The sequence below is a fragment of the Callorhinus ursinus genome, unplaced genomic scaffold, assembly GCF_003265705.2.
Source record: "Callorhinus ursinus isolate GAN/ISIS: 27379988/994484 unplaced genomic scaffold, GSC_fseal_2.0 scaffold1, whole genome shotgun sequence".
NCBI classification, from domain to species: Eukaryota; Metazoa; Chordata; class Mammalia; order Carnivora; family Otariidae; genus Callorhinus; species Callorhinus ursinus.
The window spans coordinates 64946318-64961440 of NW_027397063.1; the positions used below are offsets into that span (position 1 = coordinate 64946318).

The window sequence follows — 15123 nt, forward strand, 5'->3', positions numbered from 1 at the left end:
TTCTGTATCTTTAAGTAGGAACTAAAATTTCTTCCCTGAGATTTTTTTCAGCTGCTGGATGATATGATTACAAAGCATTTTGACATCTTTGGGTATAATTTAGGGTTATTATTTCAGCAATTACTAAGTGTTTACTGAACACTAGCCATGTACATCACAGTCCCTGCCCTGCCTGGCCCTGAGGACTATCGATTCAAATTAGACAGAGAGGGAAGGGCAGAAACAGCCTCAAACTCCAGGAAAACAAAGACCCTCACACACAAGTCTGTCTCTTCATTCTCACTATTTTCAAGTTAAGCTCTTCGGAAGTGGAGAATGAACATTTATGCAGCACATTCCAACAGAGAAAGCAGGATAAATTGCATGAATAATTCAGAAGTATCTGCCCTTCAAGTTCTGCTGCATTTCCAATGCACTTTTCTTCCCCTTGTGGTGAAATAAGTCTGGTTCACCTCCATCTAGCTGAGGGAGGAGACACCGAGAATACATTGAAGTGGTCTGAGGATTTTCTCAAGGGGCGTGTTTGAGCCTGGTATTAGTAGATGAACAATAAATAAATACATCTCTACAATGAAATATCTCATTTGTGAAATAGGAGATGGCTCTTTCTGGGGACGATTTCCATATCAAGGGAGTGCCGGCACATGCTGTGGTAGTTAAGCCCTGCAAAACAGCCAGCCAGGTAAGCCTTGCCTACTATCTGCCCCACAATGCTCACACTCAAAGGGAAAATCTCAGGCCTACAATTTTGAAAGGACACAGATGTGTCTTCTTTGAATTCCATATGTGAAAATTGCTAAGACCTTGCTTCCTGTATTTGCTAAAATAAGGGTTGAGGGAGGAGTAATCAATTCCTAATAGCTAGGAGCTGTGTCGGTAAGTCCCTCTCCATTCCTCATCTCTCAACCAGGTCCCAGTGGAAGGAATTGCTATCCTGCATCAGTTCCCATTCTCATCAGCATTGCAGAGGATGACAGTCATTGCCCAAGAGATGGGGGGTGACCGGCTGGCATTCATGAAAGGGGCACCAGAAAGGGTGGCCAGTTTTTGCCAACCTGAGACAGGTAAGTGAATAGACTTGTAGTACAACTGACAAATCTTTATTTCCAGCCCAAATGTGTCCCATCGGCACTAGATATATGATTCTAATTGCCTACTGGTCATTGCTACTGTGGTGACTCAACTGGCATGCTAAACTCAGTACTTATCTTTCTTACTTCCTATATTTTCCATCTTGGTGAATGGTACTACCAATTTACACTACTACCCCTAGTTTAGGATTTGTCCCCGATTCTTGCCTCTCTTTCAGAACCTCTGTTTTATCACTTGCTAATCCATGGCCCTGTCACTCCATCAGCTCAGGCCCTCATCCCTCCACTGGATCACTTCAGTATTTGGTGAATCAACCTCCAGCCCCCAGTCTTCCCTACTCTGATTCACCTTTTATACTGTGACCAGATTGGTTTTTCCACCACATAGTATAACCATGTTGTTACTTTCTTTCTTTTATTCTTTCCGTTGCTTCCCACAGGCTCCAGGATAGTCTCATACTCTTTTAGGATCATATATAAGTCCTTCATGATCTGACTCCTATCATACTTTCCAGATATGCCTTACCACTCCTATCCCTACTTCTTGTGCTTCCTTGAGCTGAATTCACTGTCTCGTTGTCTTGTGTTTCCATATCTGAGCATATGATGCTCCCTTGGCCAAAATGCCTTTCCTCTTCCTTAGTCTACCCACTTTCTGCCAGTATGGCATAAACCCCTTGCAGTGTTTCCACGGCACATTGCGATTGCTTGGATCTCACTGGAACGGCAATGATCTCGTTCTACTGGTTGTTACCCTCCTAGAGAGATCTCTAGGGCAGGGCCTGCAGTTTACTTAGTCTCTGCAGACTCAACACCTGACACATACAATGTAAGAAGACTCTCAATAAATGTTTTTTGGTTAAACTGGAGAAAAAAGAATTACATGCTTTCCCCATCTTTTTTCTTTCCTTCCTTCCTTCCTTCCTTCCTTCCTTCCTTCCTTCCTTCCTTCCTTCCTTCCTTCCTCCTCTCCTCTCCTCTCCTCTCTTCTCCTCTCTTTTCTTTTTTCTCTTCTCTTCTCTTCTTTTCTTGAATGCTTTTTTCTCATTTCAGTTTCACTGGATCCCAAGAGGTCAATCTTGACAATGTAATTATGTTTAGGGTTCCCACCGACTTATCTGTGTATCTTTTTAGAAGTGTGTTTTCTTGGGAAAGAGTTGGATCTGTTTGTAGAGAATTTCTCCACCAGTACTGGCTAAATGTTGCGTACTAATCTTGCATTATTTTCTGAACAGTACCAACTAGTTTTGTTAGCGAACTTCAGAGTTATACAACACAGGGCTTCCGGGTCATAGCACTGGCCTACAAGAAGCTGGAAATGGATCATCACAGCACTGCCTTGACAAGGTATGTGGGGAGGATTTGATAAAGCAGGATGGTTTGCTGGGCAGTGGACTGAGCAACATAGCTTGCTGGAACTGTGTGCATAAAGTGTCTCTGAACTTGGTAAGCAGGGATACAGTCATCCCTGTCTTGCCTCAATCACAAAGCTGAAATGAACAGTGGGAGAATTTATGAGAAATAGCTGTATAAACTATAAAATACGACATAATTGTACAGCTTTGTGAAAACAGATATGAATATAACCAGTGTTTCAGAGAGTTTGAAATTATGGTTATGACCTCATTTTGTACCAGATACAAGTAGCTATTTTTTTTTTTTTTAGAGTTAGGGCATTGGTTGAGAGTTAGAAAACATAACATTTGTCTGAAAAAAATTCTCAGTAAATACTCAACTTAATGAAACAAATAAGTAATGCTTAGATTTAACACATAATCCAGGTAGCAAGAAAAGCTTCAGAGGAGCTGTTCTAGAGAAAGTTTTGATATATAAAAGCGGTGCTTACAAGCTAAAATGGACTGGAGTATTTATTAGTTCAAATTTATTGTTTTATTTTCCACGAGTTAGAGATTACTGTGTTTATTTTGCCTTCATTGCCATGTCCAATACTCTGTGTCAGCTTCTATGGGTAACACTGCTGTGGAGATAATCAAGGCTTATTTTGTTATTTTGGATTTTAAGTTCAGGAGGTCTAACATAATTGTGTTCAACTCTATCAGATTCAGAGTACTGTAATTATATTTTGTACCATTTCCTTTAAGATAAAATTCGTATGTAATATGATCTGCACATAATCTCTGTAAAAAATAAGTATAACGCCCTCTTCTATAGTAAAAATAGAAGCAAAAATACAATTCATGACAAAAAGTAATAATTCAGTATTTGCTCAACTGACTCCACGAAATCAAACTGAAGCGAAAAAAACTGAAGCGAAATCAAACCGAAGCGAAATCAAACTGAAGCGATTTGTTGCTTGCACCTGTGTGTAGAATCACGGTGGGGGAGGGGTGGTGGTGGGCTGCAACAGCTAGGGGTGCAGACTGATACATGTGTGTTTACATACTGAAGTCTCAGATACCACCAGCAGTCCTGTGGTCAGTGAGATGACTCTGAAATGGTTACAAACTCTTGGTTAAACTGAATAAAACAGTACAATCTCTTTTCAATTTACATGGTAGTTGCATTCCTGAAAAATTCATCAGAATATCAAAAATGTGAAAAATACTTTGTGTTTATATGTAAAATACAGCAAGGGGAAGTATAAGAAATTTATATTTGTTTAAAATAATATTAGTAGTATTAGATGTATTATAATAATACAGTGTATTATATAGTATAATAATAGTACATTATAACAGTATAAGCCTAAACTGGCTTAGGAAAGTATAAATGATTTTTTAATGTTCATGAATGTCCTGTAAAATAATCAAAAGGCATGTGGGATGCAGGGGAATTCTTCATTGTGCATTGGTCATTGCAGAAAATCTTTCATAGATGCCTAAAAGATTTCCAAAATGTCCTCTAGTGGCAGTACCACTCCTGTTGAGAACCTCCCAAATGCCCTAACTCAGTCACTTTGTGAATGGGCAGAGAGGGAAATAGCTCATTGAAAATCACTGAGTATTGGATTCCTGTGGCCAGCTTAGAGCAACCCTTAAAACTCTGGCTCTCTTAACTCTTTTAACCCTTAAAACTCTGGCTCTTTTAACTCTGGGTATTTGTTGTAATTTAATCGATGCAGGCCATTCAAATTACTCAAGTCAGAGAGCTAAAAGTGAACTTTGAGATTGGATCTCACATTTTAAAGAAAAGAAAACTTGGGTCCAGGATGTTGCAGAATGGGGAATCTAACTTTGTTTCCTGAGAATCTGTTGACAGATATATATCAAGATTCTGGCTACTATGCTGCTACTTCTGATTATTATAATAAAATATTTGCATATCTACAAGTTTCAAAATCATGGCTTTGGGGCTGGTGCAGATAACAAAGCACTAACGGTGAAGGCACATGAGCAATAGGGAATGGTGAGGGCTGTGGCACACAGGAGAGTACATGCTCTGGCTAACAGCATTGAAATTCCAACTTTTCAGTCTGGTAAGATCTAAACACTTGTAGGATCTAATAGGATCTAATCTTAGGTTGTCAATGTGCCTCTCCTCTACATCTATTCTTAGCTAAGTTAATTTACCTAACCTTTGCTGATCCCTAATTAGAGCAGAACATTCTTTCTTTCTTGGGGGGATGTGTGTGCGAGTGTATATGTGTGTGTATATGTGTGTGTGTTTACTCAAAGTGCTTCCAGCACTGATATCATAATTTCTTTGAGTATTCTTGGCCCACTTTTTGCATATTTCAACCTTTGAAAATTGCATGGATTTTAAGAACATGAAGTTTAATCTCGTGGATGGCAATGCTCCCTTTGTATCATATTCTCCATTCTTTATTATTTTTGGATGTTTCAGGAGGAGGTATAATGTCTGTGCAGGAAGCAGGAAAAGAGAGCTCACTATTCCAAGATGCAAAGCTTGAGAATCCCTCAAGAGACCACTTCTCTTTACTTCTTGGTTCATATTGAAGCTCATGAAAAGAAGAATCATGTAGTGTTAGAGCTAGAAGAGATCTTGAAGATTAGTTTTACCACCTTCTTTCACAAAATAAGAAATAGAGTACCAGACAAAGAAAGTGATTTGCCCATGGCCAGACAGCAAGATAGTGGCGAATCTGAGATTAGAAGTATAGTCTCCTGATTATTGTATATTGAACCCTATGAACACCATGTGCCAGAGGAACCAGGAATAGGAGTGCCAAGGTAGGCTGCAGATTATGTCAGATGGTAGACCCTGTGGCCATTTTCTTGACCCAGTCTGGTGCCTTGTGGTTGGCTTATGTCATATCATCTCTGAAAATATCTAAAGCCTGAGGCGTGGATACAAGCCTATAAAGGCTTTAGATATTCAGAAAGATTGGAGGACCTCAATCAGGGATGAACTAAGTTATCGTTCAAAGAACAGCTCAACTATCTTCTGTCCAGGAAAGTTTCTCCAATCACTCTACCCAAAAATGATTACATCTTCCTCTCTGACTCCATAGGACCATTATTTGTACATCATGGTAATTTCCCCAGTCTTCCATACAACTGAGGTTGTCAGGTCTAATGCTGTCCTGCTGGTTAAACATGAAATCTCTGGAGTTAGGGGCTACTGTAGTTTCTGCATATTCTCTTCCCTTTTTCCTTAGTCCTGTTCCTTTCACCTGTTTAGATATTTAGTCAACGGTCAATCACTTGACAGACTGACTGGCTTTGCTTTCCATGAGAACCCTTTGGCAGCAGAATTTCTGAAAGAGGAAATAAATTTTCCTAGGCTGCCTGTCAAAAAAAAAATGGTCCCATCAGACACCAGAGCACTTCAACTAAGCATACCCTGGCTGAGCACTTCCTTGGTGTTGGGCACCACGTGCATGTTGTTGAGCCTGTTGCTAAACCAGGCAGGCTTGCCCTCAAGTTGTTGAGACAGATCAGATAGCGAAGAATGGTGAGTGATAAATGAACAAATAAAATGCATGCTACTCTGAGGTAGAGGTAAGATGCAAAGAAAGGAGCAATTATTTCTACCTGGGGAGGTTTTTATGGGGAGGTACATGTGAACTAGCCCTCAAAATGTAAATAGGAAGTTTAAATGGTAGATCATGGGGGAACTTATAACCTTTTCCATGAAATAAGAAAGAATGTCTTACGGCAGTCCAGAGCAAATGTTTTGAGATGGTTGAGTACAGACCATAGCATGGTGGCTGGGTCACCTCGTCTGGAAGTTAGGGTAGTTGAAGAATTTAGTGATAGAGAAAGCTGGAAAGATAGTTTGAACCAGATTATGCAGACTTAGTGCCAGGTTCAGAAGAATGGGGATTTCCTGGGGCGAGTAGTGCAAACTATGCCCACTTCCTTCCAGACACTCTGGTGGAGGTGTTAGCAGTGTCCTTGGAGCATGGCTAACTCTAGTCCCTGCCCCTGGCCGACACGAGGCCCAGCACTGAGAGACCCATGGCAAGCGAAACCAGATGTTTTCCTGGCTGCTGCTTTCATCCGTATTTCAGCCAGAATTAGGCAATGCTGGTGTCTTGCTCTTTTGTCTGCTAGAGGTGTCTGGGTCTCAGATAAATGAATCATGGCAGAATTTTGGGGACCCCAGCCCCAAAAGTACTCCCCTGCACTTAATCCTGTGGAATGTCGTGGTAATGTTCTTGTGGTGAATGGGAGCCTCAGAGGTCCCACTTCCTTGCAGAAACATTTACACTTTATGCAGAAGAGCAATGCTGCCTGCTGACAGAGGAAGTGAAGGGAGGGGCTTGGCTTTAAAAGAGGGGCTGTTTTTTGAGCCTCGTATCTCCTGGGGCTAAAGTAGTATTGCTTATAGGCTTGGATTCTGGAGAAACTGGTATTTTGTTGTTCTTGAGCCTCACTTACTTTTCATGATGTTCTGTACCAGAGCTGGAACTCCTCTCTGGTGGTTGCTAACAGGTGAGGTGCTGGAAATCAGATTAGCCACAGCAGAAAGAAGACTTTGGGTCATTTAATTCGTTCTCTATGAAAGTTAAAACAAATCTTTTGCTTGGGGCACCTGGGTGGCTCAGTCGGTTAAAAGCATCTGCCTTCGGCTCAGGTTGTGGTCCTGGGATCCTGTGATGGAGCCCCACATCAAGCTCAGCGGGGAGCTTCTGAGCTTCTCCCTCTGCCTCTCTCTCTCAAATAAATAAAATCCTTAAAAATAAAAAAGCAAATCTTTTGCTTAATAAATACTCTCTCTTCCAACTGATTCAGTCAGAGTAAATATCTCAGTGTCCTTCATGTCCCCTCCTGTCTTCTTTCTGGGTATTCCCTGGCACGTATTCAGTGGTTCAGGAATGGTGCTTGAGTGAGTAAGTGGGAACCACTCTGATAGGAACATATTTGCCTTTGTTTTTGTCTTTCTTCCCTTAAGAAAGACCATAATGTGCTATTTCTGCTCAATTATATGTATATATTTCCAGGGACAAAGTAGAATCAGACCTGATATTTCTGGGATTGCTAATCTTGGAGAATCGGTTGAAGGACGAGACAAAACCTGTTCTGGAAGAGCTCATCTCAGCCCGGATAAGAACTGTAATGGTCACAGGTATAGAGCAAAGTGTACGTGAAAACAGAAAGAATTTGATGTGGAAATAGACAAAATTCACTCATTTCCCAAAGATTGTTGACTACCTACTGTGGGTTGGACACCATTCTAGGTATTGGAGATTAGCAAAAGAAAAGGCAAAGTTACTGCTCTCACCAAGTTTCTATTCAGGTGGGGTGAGATAGAAAATCAATCAATTGATCAAATAAGCAGCTAGCAATAAGAGTTATGAGGTACATGAAACAAGACAGGGTGATGTGGTAAAGTATGTTTGACCAGCTAATTTATATGTGGTGTCCTCTTGGAGAGGGGCCATTTGAGATAATACCTGCCTGATAAGAAGATGTGAGCCATGCAAAGATGATGATTTTTGTTGTTAAATGTTAGGGGAAGAGAAATGCTTAGTCAGCGTGGTTTGCAAACTACACTGAAGGCCCATCAAGATTGAGACCTATGATTCTGGTGGTAAAAAAAATGCTATGCCCGTACTTCTCTCAAACCCGAAATCACACAAACAGGAAAGTGGTGAGAAAGGATCATGCAAGAGAAGTGTGTGGAATTTCTTAATGAATGCTTCTGAGTGGAATAGATGCTTTCTTTTTTTTTTTTTTTTAATTTTTTTTTATTGTTATGTTAATCCCCATATATTACATCATTAGTTTTTGATGCAGTGTTCCATGATTCATTGTTTGTTCATAACACCCAGTGCTCCATGCAGAACGTGGGAATAGATGCTTTCTTAATGCATTTATTTATTTGAGTGCATGCCTTTCTTTCCCTGCTTTTAACTCAGGTGCATTTAACTCTGATAATTGTGTCACCAAGACATAATATTTCCCCACTGGAACCCATATTCCCCAGCCACTTCCCCTGAACCCAGTGTCACTGCAGGGAACTCCAGGATACTTCTACTTTCTCCTCTGTACCTCTCCATCCCCCATCCTACCCCCACAATCCAAGAGACTTTGGGGTCACTTTTACCCTCTCCCTTTTTAGTCCCTCAATCCAACTTCTAGGTATTGCTGAGTTAATTTACTACTTAGAATTCCCTTTACATTATGACCCTTCTGTTTCAAAAATCTTTCTTTAGCACTTATTTGACACATTCTCACAATCTATCCTTAGTATTAAATAAGAATACATTATTCTGTACCCTACCTCTTCACTTCTGCCCTCACAGAGGAATTTCTGTTCTGTTTCTTGGCTTGCCTGGTTAAATTTTTCTTTTCTCAAGAGTTGTCCTTGGATAGGATGGAAGGGTGATATGCTCTCTGATTTCTTACATATACCAGATATCTTTCTTTGCTCTGACAGGTGAATGATATCTTGTCTGGGTATAGGACTTGGGGGTTATAGTCCTTTCTTTTTCTTAATGATCTCTAGGTGTTATTACAGTTCTAATGACAGTCCACTGTAGGCAATTTGTTCTCTTCTGTATATAATCCTTTTCTTTAATTTTGGAGTTTAGAAATACTGCTAGGGTATGTCTATATGTTTGTCTTTTTTTCATTAATTTAGTGTGGAACATAGTGAGCACTTTTAATCTATCTTCTTCCTGTCAGGAAAATTTCTTCTATTGTTCATTTTAATTGTTGCCTTTGTTCAGTCTCGTCCTTGTTCCCTTCTGGAATTTCTATTATTCATATGATACGCTTCCTGGATCTATCCTCTCAGTCTCTTATCTTTCTTCTTGTGATTCTTGTATCTGTTATAATTTTGCTTTGTGCTTTAAAATTTTTTTTTTGCATCCAGTTTTTCCAAACCACAAACTCAGGTTCCAAAAATGACCATTATCTCCCTCAAGTCACCTCTTAAATGTTAAGTTCTGAAATCATGTTTTGGGGTGGGAATGGCCCTTAAACCCCCCCCTTTTTTTTGGTGGTGGTGGTGGGTAGGGAGAAGAGGGCACATTTGAGTTTTCTTTTTCTTTTTTTTTTTATTTAGTTATTTGACAGAGAGAGACACAGCAAGCGCTGGAACACAAGCAGGAGGAGTGGGAGAGGGAGAAGCAGGCTTCCCGCGGAGCAGGGAGCCCGATGTGGGGCTCGATCCCAGGACCCTGGGATCATGACCTGAGCCAAAGGCAGACGCTTAACGACTGAGCCACCCTGGCGCCCCACATTTGACTTTTCTTAAGTGCACTCATTATTTTTAATGTTTTAATGCAGGTTTCATCTATCTTCAGCAACTACTCTATTTTGCTTGTCGTGTGTTCTGGTTGTTCTGCCTGATCTTTTCCTGTTTAGCTTCTGGGATTTCTTAAATAGGTTGTTATATTTCTCTGTCAGATCATTGAGGTTCAGGCCTGGGCTGAATATCCCAAACAGTTGAACTTCTGGGGTGGTGGGTAGCAAAATGGTCCTGTGTTGCAAAGCAGCCCAACTCTTGGTGCCCTGCTGAGGCATGTGGAGGATACATCTTAGCTCTCAGGGCTCTAGCCTCAGAGTAGAGAAGCTCTTGCCCACTAGTTAGCTCTTCTGGAGATTCTTATAAGTACTTTGGTAGAAACCTGAAGAAAGCCATATTAGGGATCAGCCAGGTGTTATATTATTTATTGTTTAGTGGTTGCTCTAGGAATCACAACATCTGTACCTACCCTTTCAAGAACGCTTACAACCATAAAAGTCCTCTCTGCCTTCTGTCTTTTAAGTTACAGTTGTCATGTATATGCAACAAATTATTTTAGTTTCCCTTCCTCTAAGGATGTCTTTATTTCTCTTCATTTCTGAAGGATACTTTCACTAGCTATAGGAATCTGAGTTGACTGTTCTTTCTTCAGCCCTTCAAGGATATTCCACTGTCATCTTGCCTCCATGATTTTTGATGAGAAATCTGTGATAATTTGAATAATCATTCCCTAATATATAATATATTGTTTTCTCTAGCTGCTTTTAAGATATTTTCTTTATCTTTGTATTTAGAAGTTTTTGATTATAATGTTTCTGTGTATGGTTCTCACTGAATTTATCTTGCTTGGGATTCACTGAGTTTCTTAAATTTATAAATTTAAATATTTTACCATATTTAAGAACTTTTCTGCTTTATTTCTTCAAACATTTTTTTCCTGTTCTCATTTCTTTCTCCTCTCCTTCCTGGACTCTAATGAGATGAATGTTGTTGTTCTTCCATCTCTGTTCTTTCGTTTTTAAATTTTTCTCTCTCTTTTTCAGATTGTATAACTTCTATTAATCTAGCTTCAAATTCACTGACTCCTTTTCCTGTCATCTCCATTCTGCTTTTGAGAGCATCCAATGAATTTTTTATTTCAGCTATTATATTGTCAATTCTGAAGTAGTCATTTGGTTCTTATTTATAGAGTATATTTTTTTCTCTTGAGAACTTCTATCTCATCCTTTATTTTGAGTGTTAACCTTCACCTCATGGAGGAGGCTTATAAGAGCTGCTTTAAAAACATTGTCTGGTGCGCCCAACATCTGGGTCATCCTAGGATAAGCAACTGTTGATTGTTTTTTTTTTTTCTTGAGAATTGACCATATTTTCCAGGTTTTTTTTGTATGTTGAATACCCTGAACATTTAAACTATTATATTGTGAGACTTTAGATCCTGTTAAAATCTTCTGGAGAATGTTGAGGTTATTTTTGTTTGTTTGTTTGTTTGCTTTAGCAAACAAACTCTAGGACATGAGAGGTGATTAATATCATAGTTCACTTCTTGAGGCTTCTGCTCTTTGGGTTTGTTCTGCACATGCACAACTCTGAGTTGAGTTCATATACTGAGTTAGTCTTTTGTCTAGCTGTCTCCTTGCTTGGGTCTGCCCTATAATTCTTCAGCCTTCAGGCTCTTTTTCTTCTGGTTTCTCTGGCCAGAAAGACTAAGATTCTCTTGGAGTTTTAGCTTCCTTCACAGCTCTGGGACTGGGGTTCACACTCAGGTCAAACATGTGAGAGGAAAGAGAGAGAGAGAAAAAAAGCCAAGAATATATCACCACCTTGTAGATTGTTTCTCCAGATTCGATTCCCTTCCACATTCTGCCTGCTTATGTTTACTTTTCAAAAGCCTTGGATAGTTGCTTTTTGTATTTTGCCCATAGTTTTCTACTGTAATCAGCGGGAGAGACAGATTTTAGTGGTTTTATTCCAGTTTGGCTGAAAGTGGAGCCACCTGATACTGTATTAAATCAGTGGGATTTTGCCAAATGTTTACCAAGCTAACAAATGATGGAAATAGATTTGAAATTTGCCTTCTTATTTTTTCTTCCCACTCTCTGGAAAAGAATATACTGGTAGGCTATGAAGTAACCAGATGAAAAGCAACAAGAATCACAAAAGGGATCATGAATCCATGGAGAATTAGAGTGAGAGAGACTTAGAAATCATTTCTTTTCACACCTAAAATAAGCTCTGAACTCCTTACTCTAGTTTTCCAGGCCATACATGAATTGATTCTATTTCTTCAACCTCATCTTGCTATACTCCTCCTTTCTTGTAGGTGACAATCTTCAGACTGCAATAACAGTGGCCAGGAAGTCTGGAATGGTTTCTGAAAGCCAAAAAGTCATTCTCATTGAAGCAAATGAAACCACTGGGTCCCCATCAGCATCTATGACTTGGAAATTAGTAGAAGAAAAGAAACACATTGCATATAGCAATCAGGTATACTTAAAAACAGACCCTCTGCCATATTATGGCTCACAGTGTTGGCTACTGAGAAGCTTTGACTGGCGAGATGTACAGGTCAGTTAGGGTCAACGTATTTCTCTAAATGTCTAACACATATGCAGTTTGAAGAACTCTTACCAGTTTCTCATACTGTCCTACTGAGCTTTAATGTATAGTGCTTTCCTGGGTGCTGGGAAGAATCCATTCTTTTAAGTGTAATAAAGTTGTTGTCTCTATATGAGAAAGAATGTAGTAAGCAGGACTGTGAATCTAATTTCTCATCTTCCTCTTGCTTGCTAGTCATCCCATTGGGTCCATTTTGTATAGAGGTTCTCTATCAAAAACCAAGGGAGATTTAGTCCCTGGGAGAGAAACTGCTGTGTGCATTGGAAAATTAGACTATGTCTTCAGGGTGGGAAAAAAGTTTTATACATTTATTCCCAATCTTGTCAGTATCTTATCTCTATTGTGTCCTTGTGGAACAATATTAATTCTATAAGAAAACAAATTGTAAGTTCTCACTTCAGGGAGAGATTTGTTAAGCTGCAGCGCTTTGTATTTTACACTTGAAATGTGTGAAATGTGCTCTTCTCTGGGACTCACCAAGATCAAATCAGGATGAGAACAAGACATGAGTAAGTGTTATTTTCCTATTCACTAGAGGCTGTGTTGTGCAAAGATTGATCCAGCAAAGAGAAAGCGCTTCTCTGAGGAATCAGAGATGTAGTGTGACTCTTAAAGAGAGACCCTAGACTGTCATCATTGCCTTCTCTTTGATATATTTGTGGTCCTTTACCACTCTATCATGTGTCTAAAGTAACTGTGTCTTGCTTTGCAGAATAATTACATTAATATCAGGGAAGAAGTCTCTGATAATGGCAGAGAAGGAAGTTACCATTTTGCCTTAAGTGGAAAATCTTTTCAAGTTATAAGTCAACATTTCAGCAGCCTACTGCCAAAGGTAAGTTCTAAGAGGCTATCAATCTCCCAGTAAAGATGCTGATGGTGTCCCAATAAAGATGCTGATGATGTCACTTACAGAGCATGTTCCTAAGTAATTTCAAGCCTCTATAGGTAATACATATCTATTGAATATATCATAAAAGAGGCAAATATTTTTGTTGTCTCGTTTCTTACTAGATTAAAATTAGTAAATTTAATTAGCCAATTTCTCATCATCTATAGGAATAAAGTATTAGGGACTTTTCAAGTCATAAGGATTGCTTTTGGGTGGCTGTCTTTATATTGCCATGGTGAGGGGTCTCCTAGTATAGTGGAAATCCAGCAATTATACAGGAAGGCAGGCCAAGAATAGAGGAATTCCATTAGGTTTTTGATAGAGAACCTCTATACAAAAGAGAGACAAACAACACTTTTCTGATGAAGAACAAACTCATAGTGGGGGAAGATAAGTTTTATATATAACATGTAGACAAACTAGAAAAAGACTGTATCCAGTGTAATGCAAAGATAAATTGTTTTTATTCTTTTTTTAACTCAATTGCTTATCCTCTTAGGTACTATTTAGGGGAAAAAAAAGAATAAAGACTTTGAGACTGATCAAACATTAAGCTGAGTTACTGCCAAGAAGAGCAGGGAATATGGAGCTTTAACACAGAAGAATTTAGATTCTATAGGATAAAGTTCAGGTGGATGGAGCTGGTATATGTTTAATATCTCCAAACCATCAGTATTCCATAGCCCAAATTAGGCTTGGGATATCAGCTGAGCTTCACAATTGGTCAAGTCCAGATGGTCTGGTTAAATCAAAGACCACAAATTGTCACTATTTCATCATTAGGCTGTTTTTCTGCTAGTTCTGAACAATTTTCTGAGAAGCAGTTACTTCCTTTCCTTTTCCTGGGATGTTAACCTCTGGATATCCTGCAATTTCTCCTATTCTACTGGCTCAAGATTCCATTAAGCTCAGGATTTTTTTGACCACATTGTCTATGGCAGCTCAGCTAATTCCTGAAGATCACCATTTTAATCAAATATTTTTATTACGTCTTTACGGATTTTTGGTCTCCTTGGTCACTTATTTTATAACCAAGTTCTCAACATCTTAAAATCCAAAAATGGACTTCTTGGAAACAAACTGTTTTTGCCACTCATGGATTTTATTACCCAGTCAGTGTTCTGAGTATTATCAATTATTTCATGTATGCCTAACTGACATGATAAAGTTTCTCTTGGATTCCTTACAGATACTGATCAATGGGACCATCTTTGCAAGAATGTCTCCTGGGCAGAAATCCAGTCTGGTGGAAGAATTTCAGAAACTGGAGTAGGTTCTTTGCCATTTCAGGTGGTATGAAGTGCCTGGAGGCATGACAGTCAGGGAGAGTATAAGAGGTACAGGAAGTCACCTACATTGGCTAAGGCACTGGTTCTTAACCTAACTGTATATGACAGTCACCTCAGGAGTTTTGAAAAAGTAGCAATACCAGGACCCCTTTGTCCAGAGATTCTGATTCAGTTGCTCACTTGAGGCTTGGACGTCAGTGTTTTCTCAAAGCTCCTCAAATAAGTCAATCTTGCATTCAGAGTTGAGAACCACTGGACTAGAACATATGGGGCATGAAAGTGTATGGTGAGAAATGAACCTGGAAGGGTAGTTTGAGTTCAGCTCCTGAAGGTACAATGAGAATTTAGACTTTATTTTTATAAGTTATCATTACAGTTCTGATATAAGGAGATTCATATAGCAAGAGATTCACATAACCTTAAAAATATTAAAACATTTATATGACAGAGCATCCTTTCTGTCCTAAATCAGAAAAATAATTCTCTTCTTCTGTAAAGGGTCTCCATTACAGAATAGACAGTTCAAATAATGTGCCCATTACTTAGGACCCTTTATTTCTTGTTAATAGAACCCATGGAGTCCTGGAAGATTTCTTTACTTCTGGTGCTAGAC

The 15123-nt window shown here is 39.2% G+C and overlaps 1 protein-coding gene across 5 annotated transcripts in view; it reads left to right on the top strand.

Moving 5' to 3' along the window:
- Window positions 1-15123, top strand: part of ATP13A4 (ATPase 13A4) — a 120012-nt gene that overhangs the window by 76182 nt on the left and 28707 nt on the right. For all 5 annotated transcript variants that reach the window (XM_073895525.1, XM_073895504.1, XM_073895515.1 and 2 more), the window contains exons 15-21: window positions 596-682; window positions 911-1064; window positions 2327-2438; window positions 7459-7583; window positions 12034-12197; window positions 13042-13164; window positions 14411-14490. In XM_073895525.1, the coding sequence (XP_073751626.1) occupies window positions 596-682; window positions 911-1064; window positions 2327-2438; window positions 7459-7583; window positions 12034-12197; window positions 13042-13164; window positions 14411-14490 (845 nt within the window). The remainder of the gene's footprint in view (window positions 1-595; window positions 683-910; window positions 1065-2326; window positions 2439-7458; window positions 7584-12033; window positions 12198-13041; window positions 13165-14410; window positions 14491-15123) is intronic.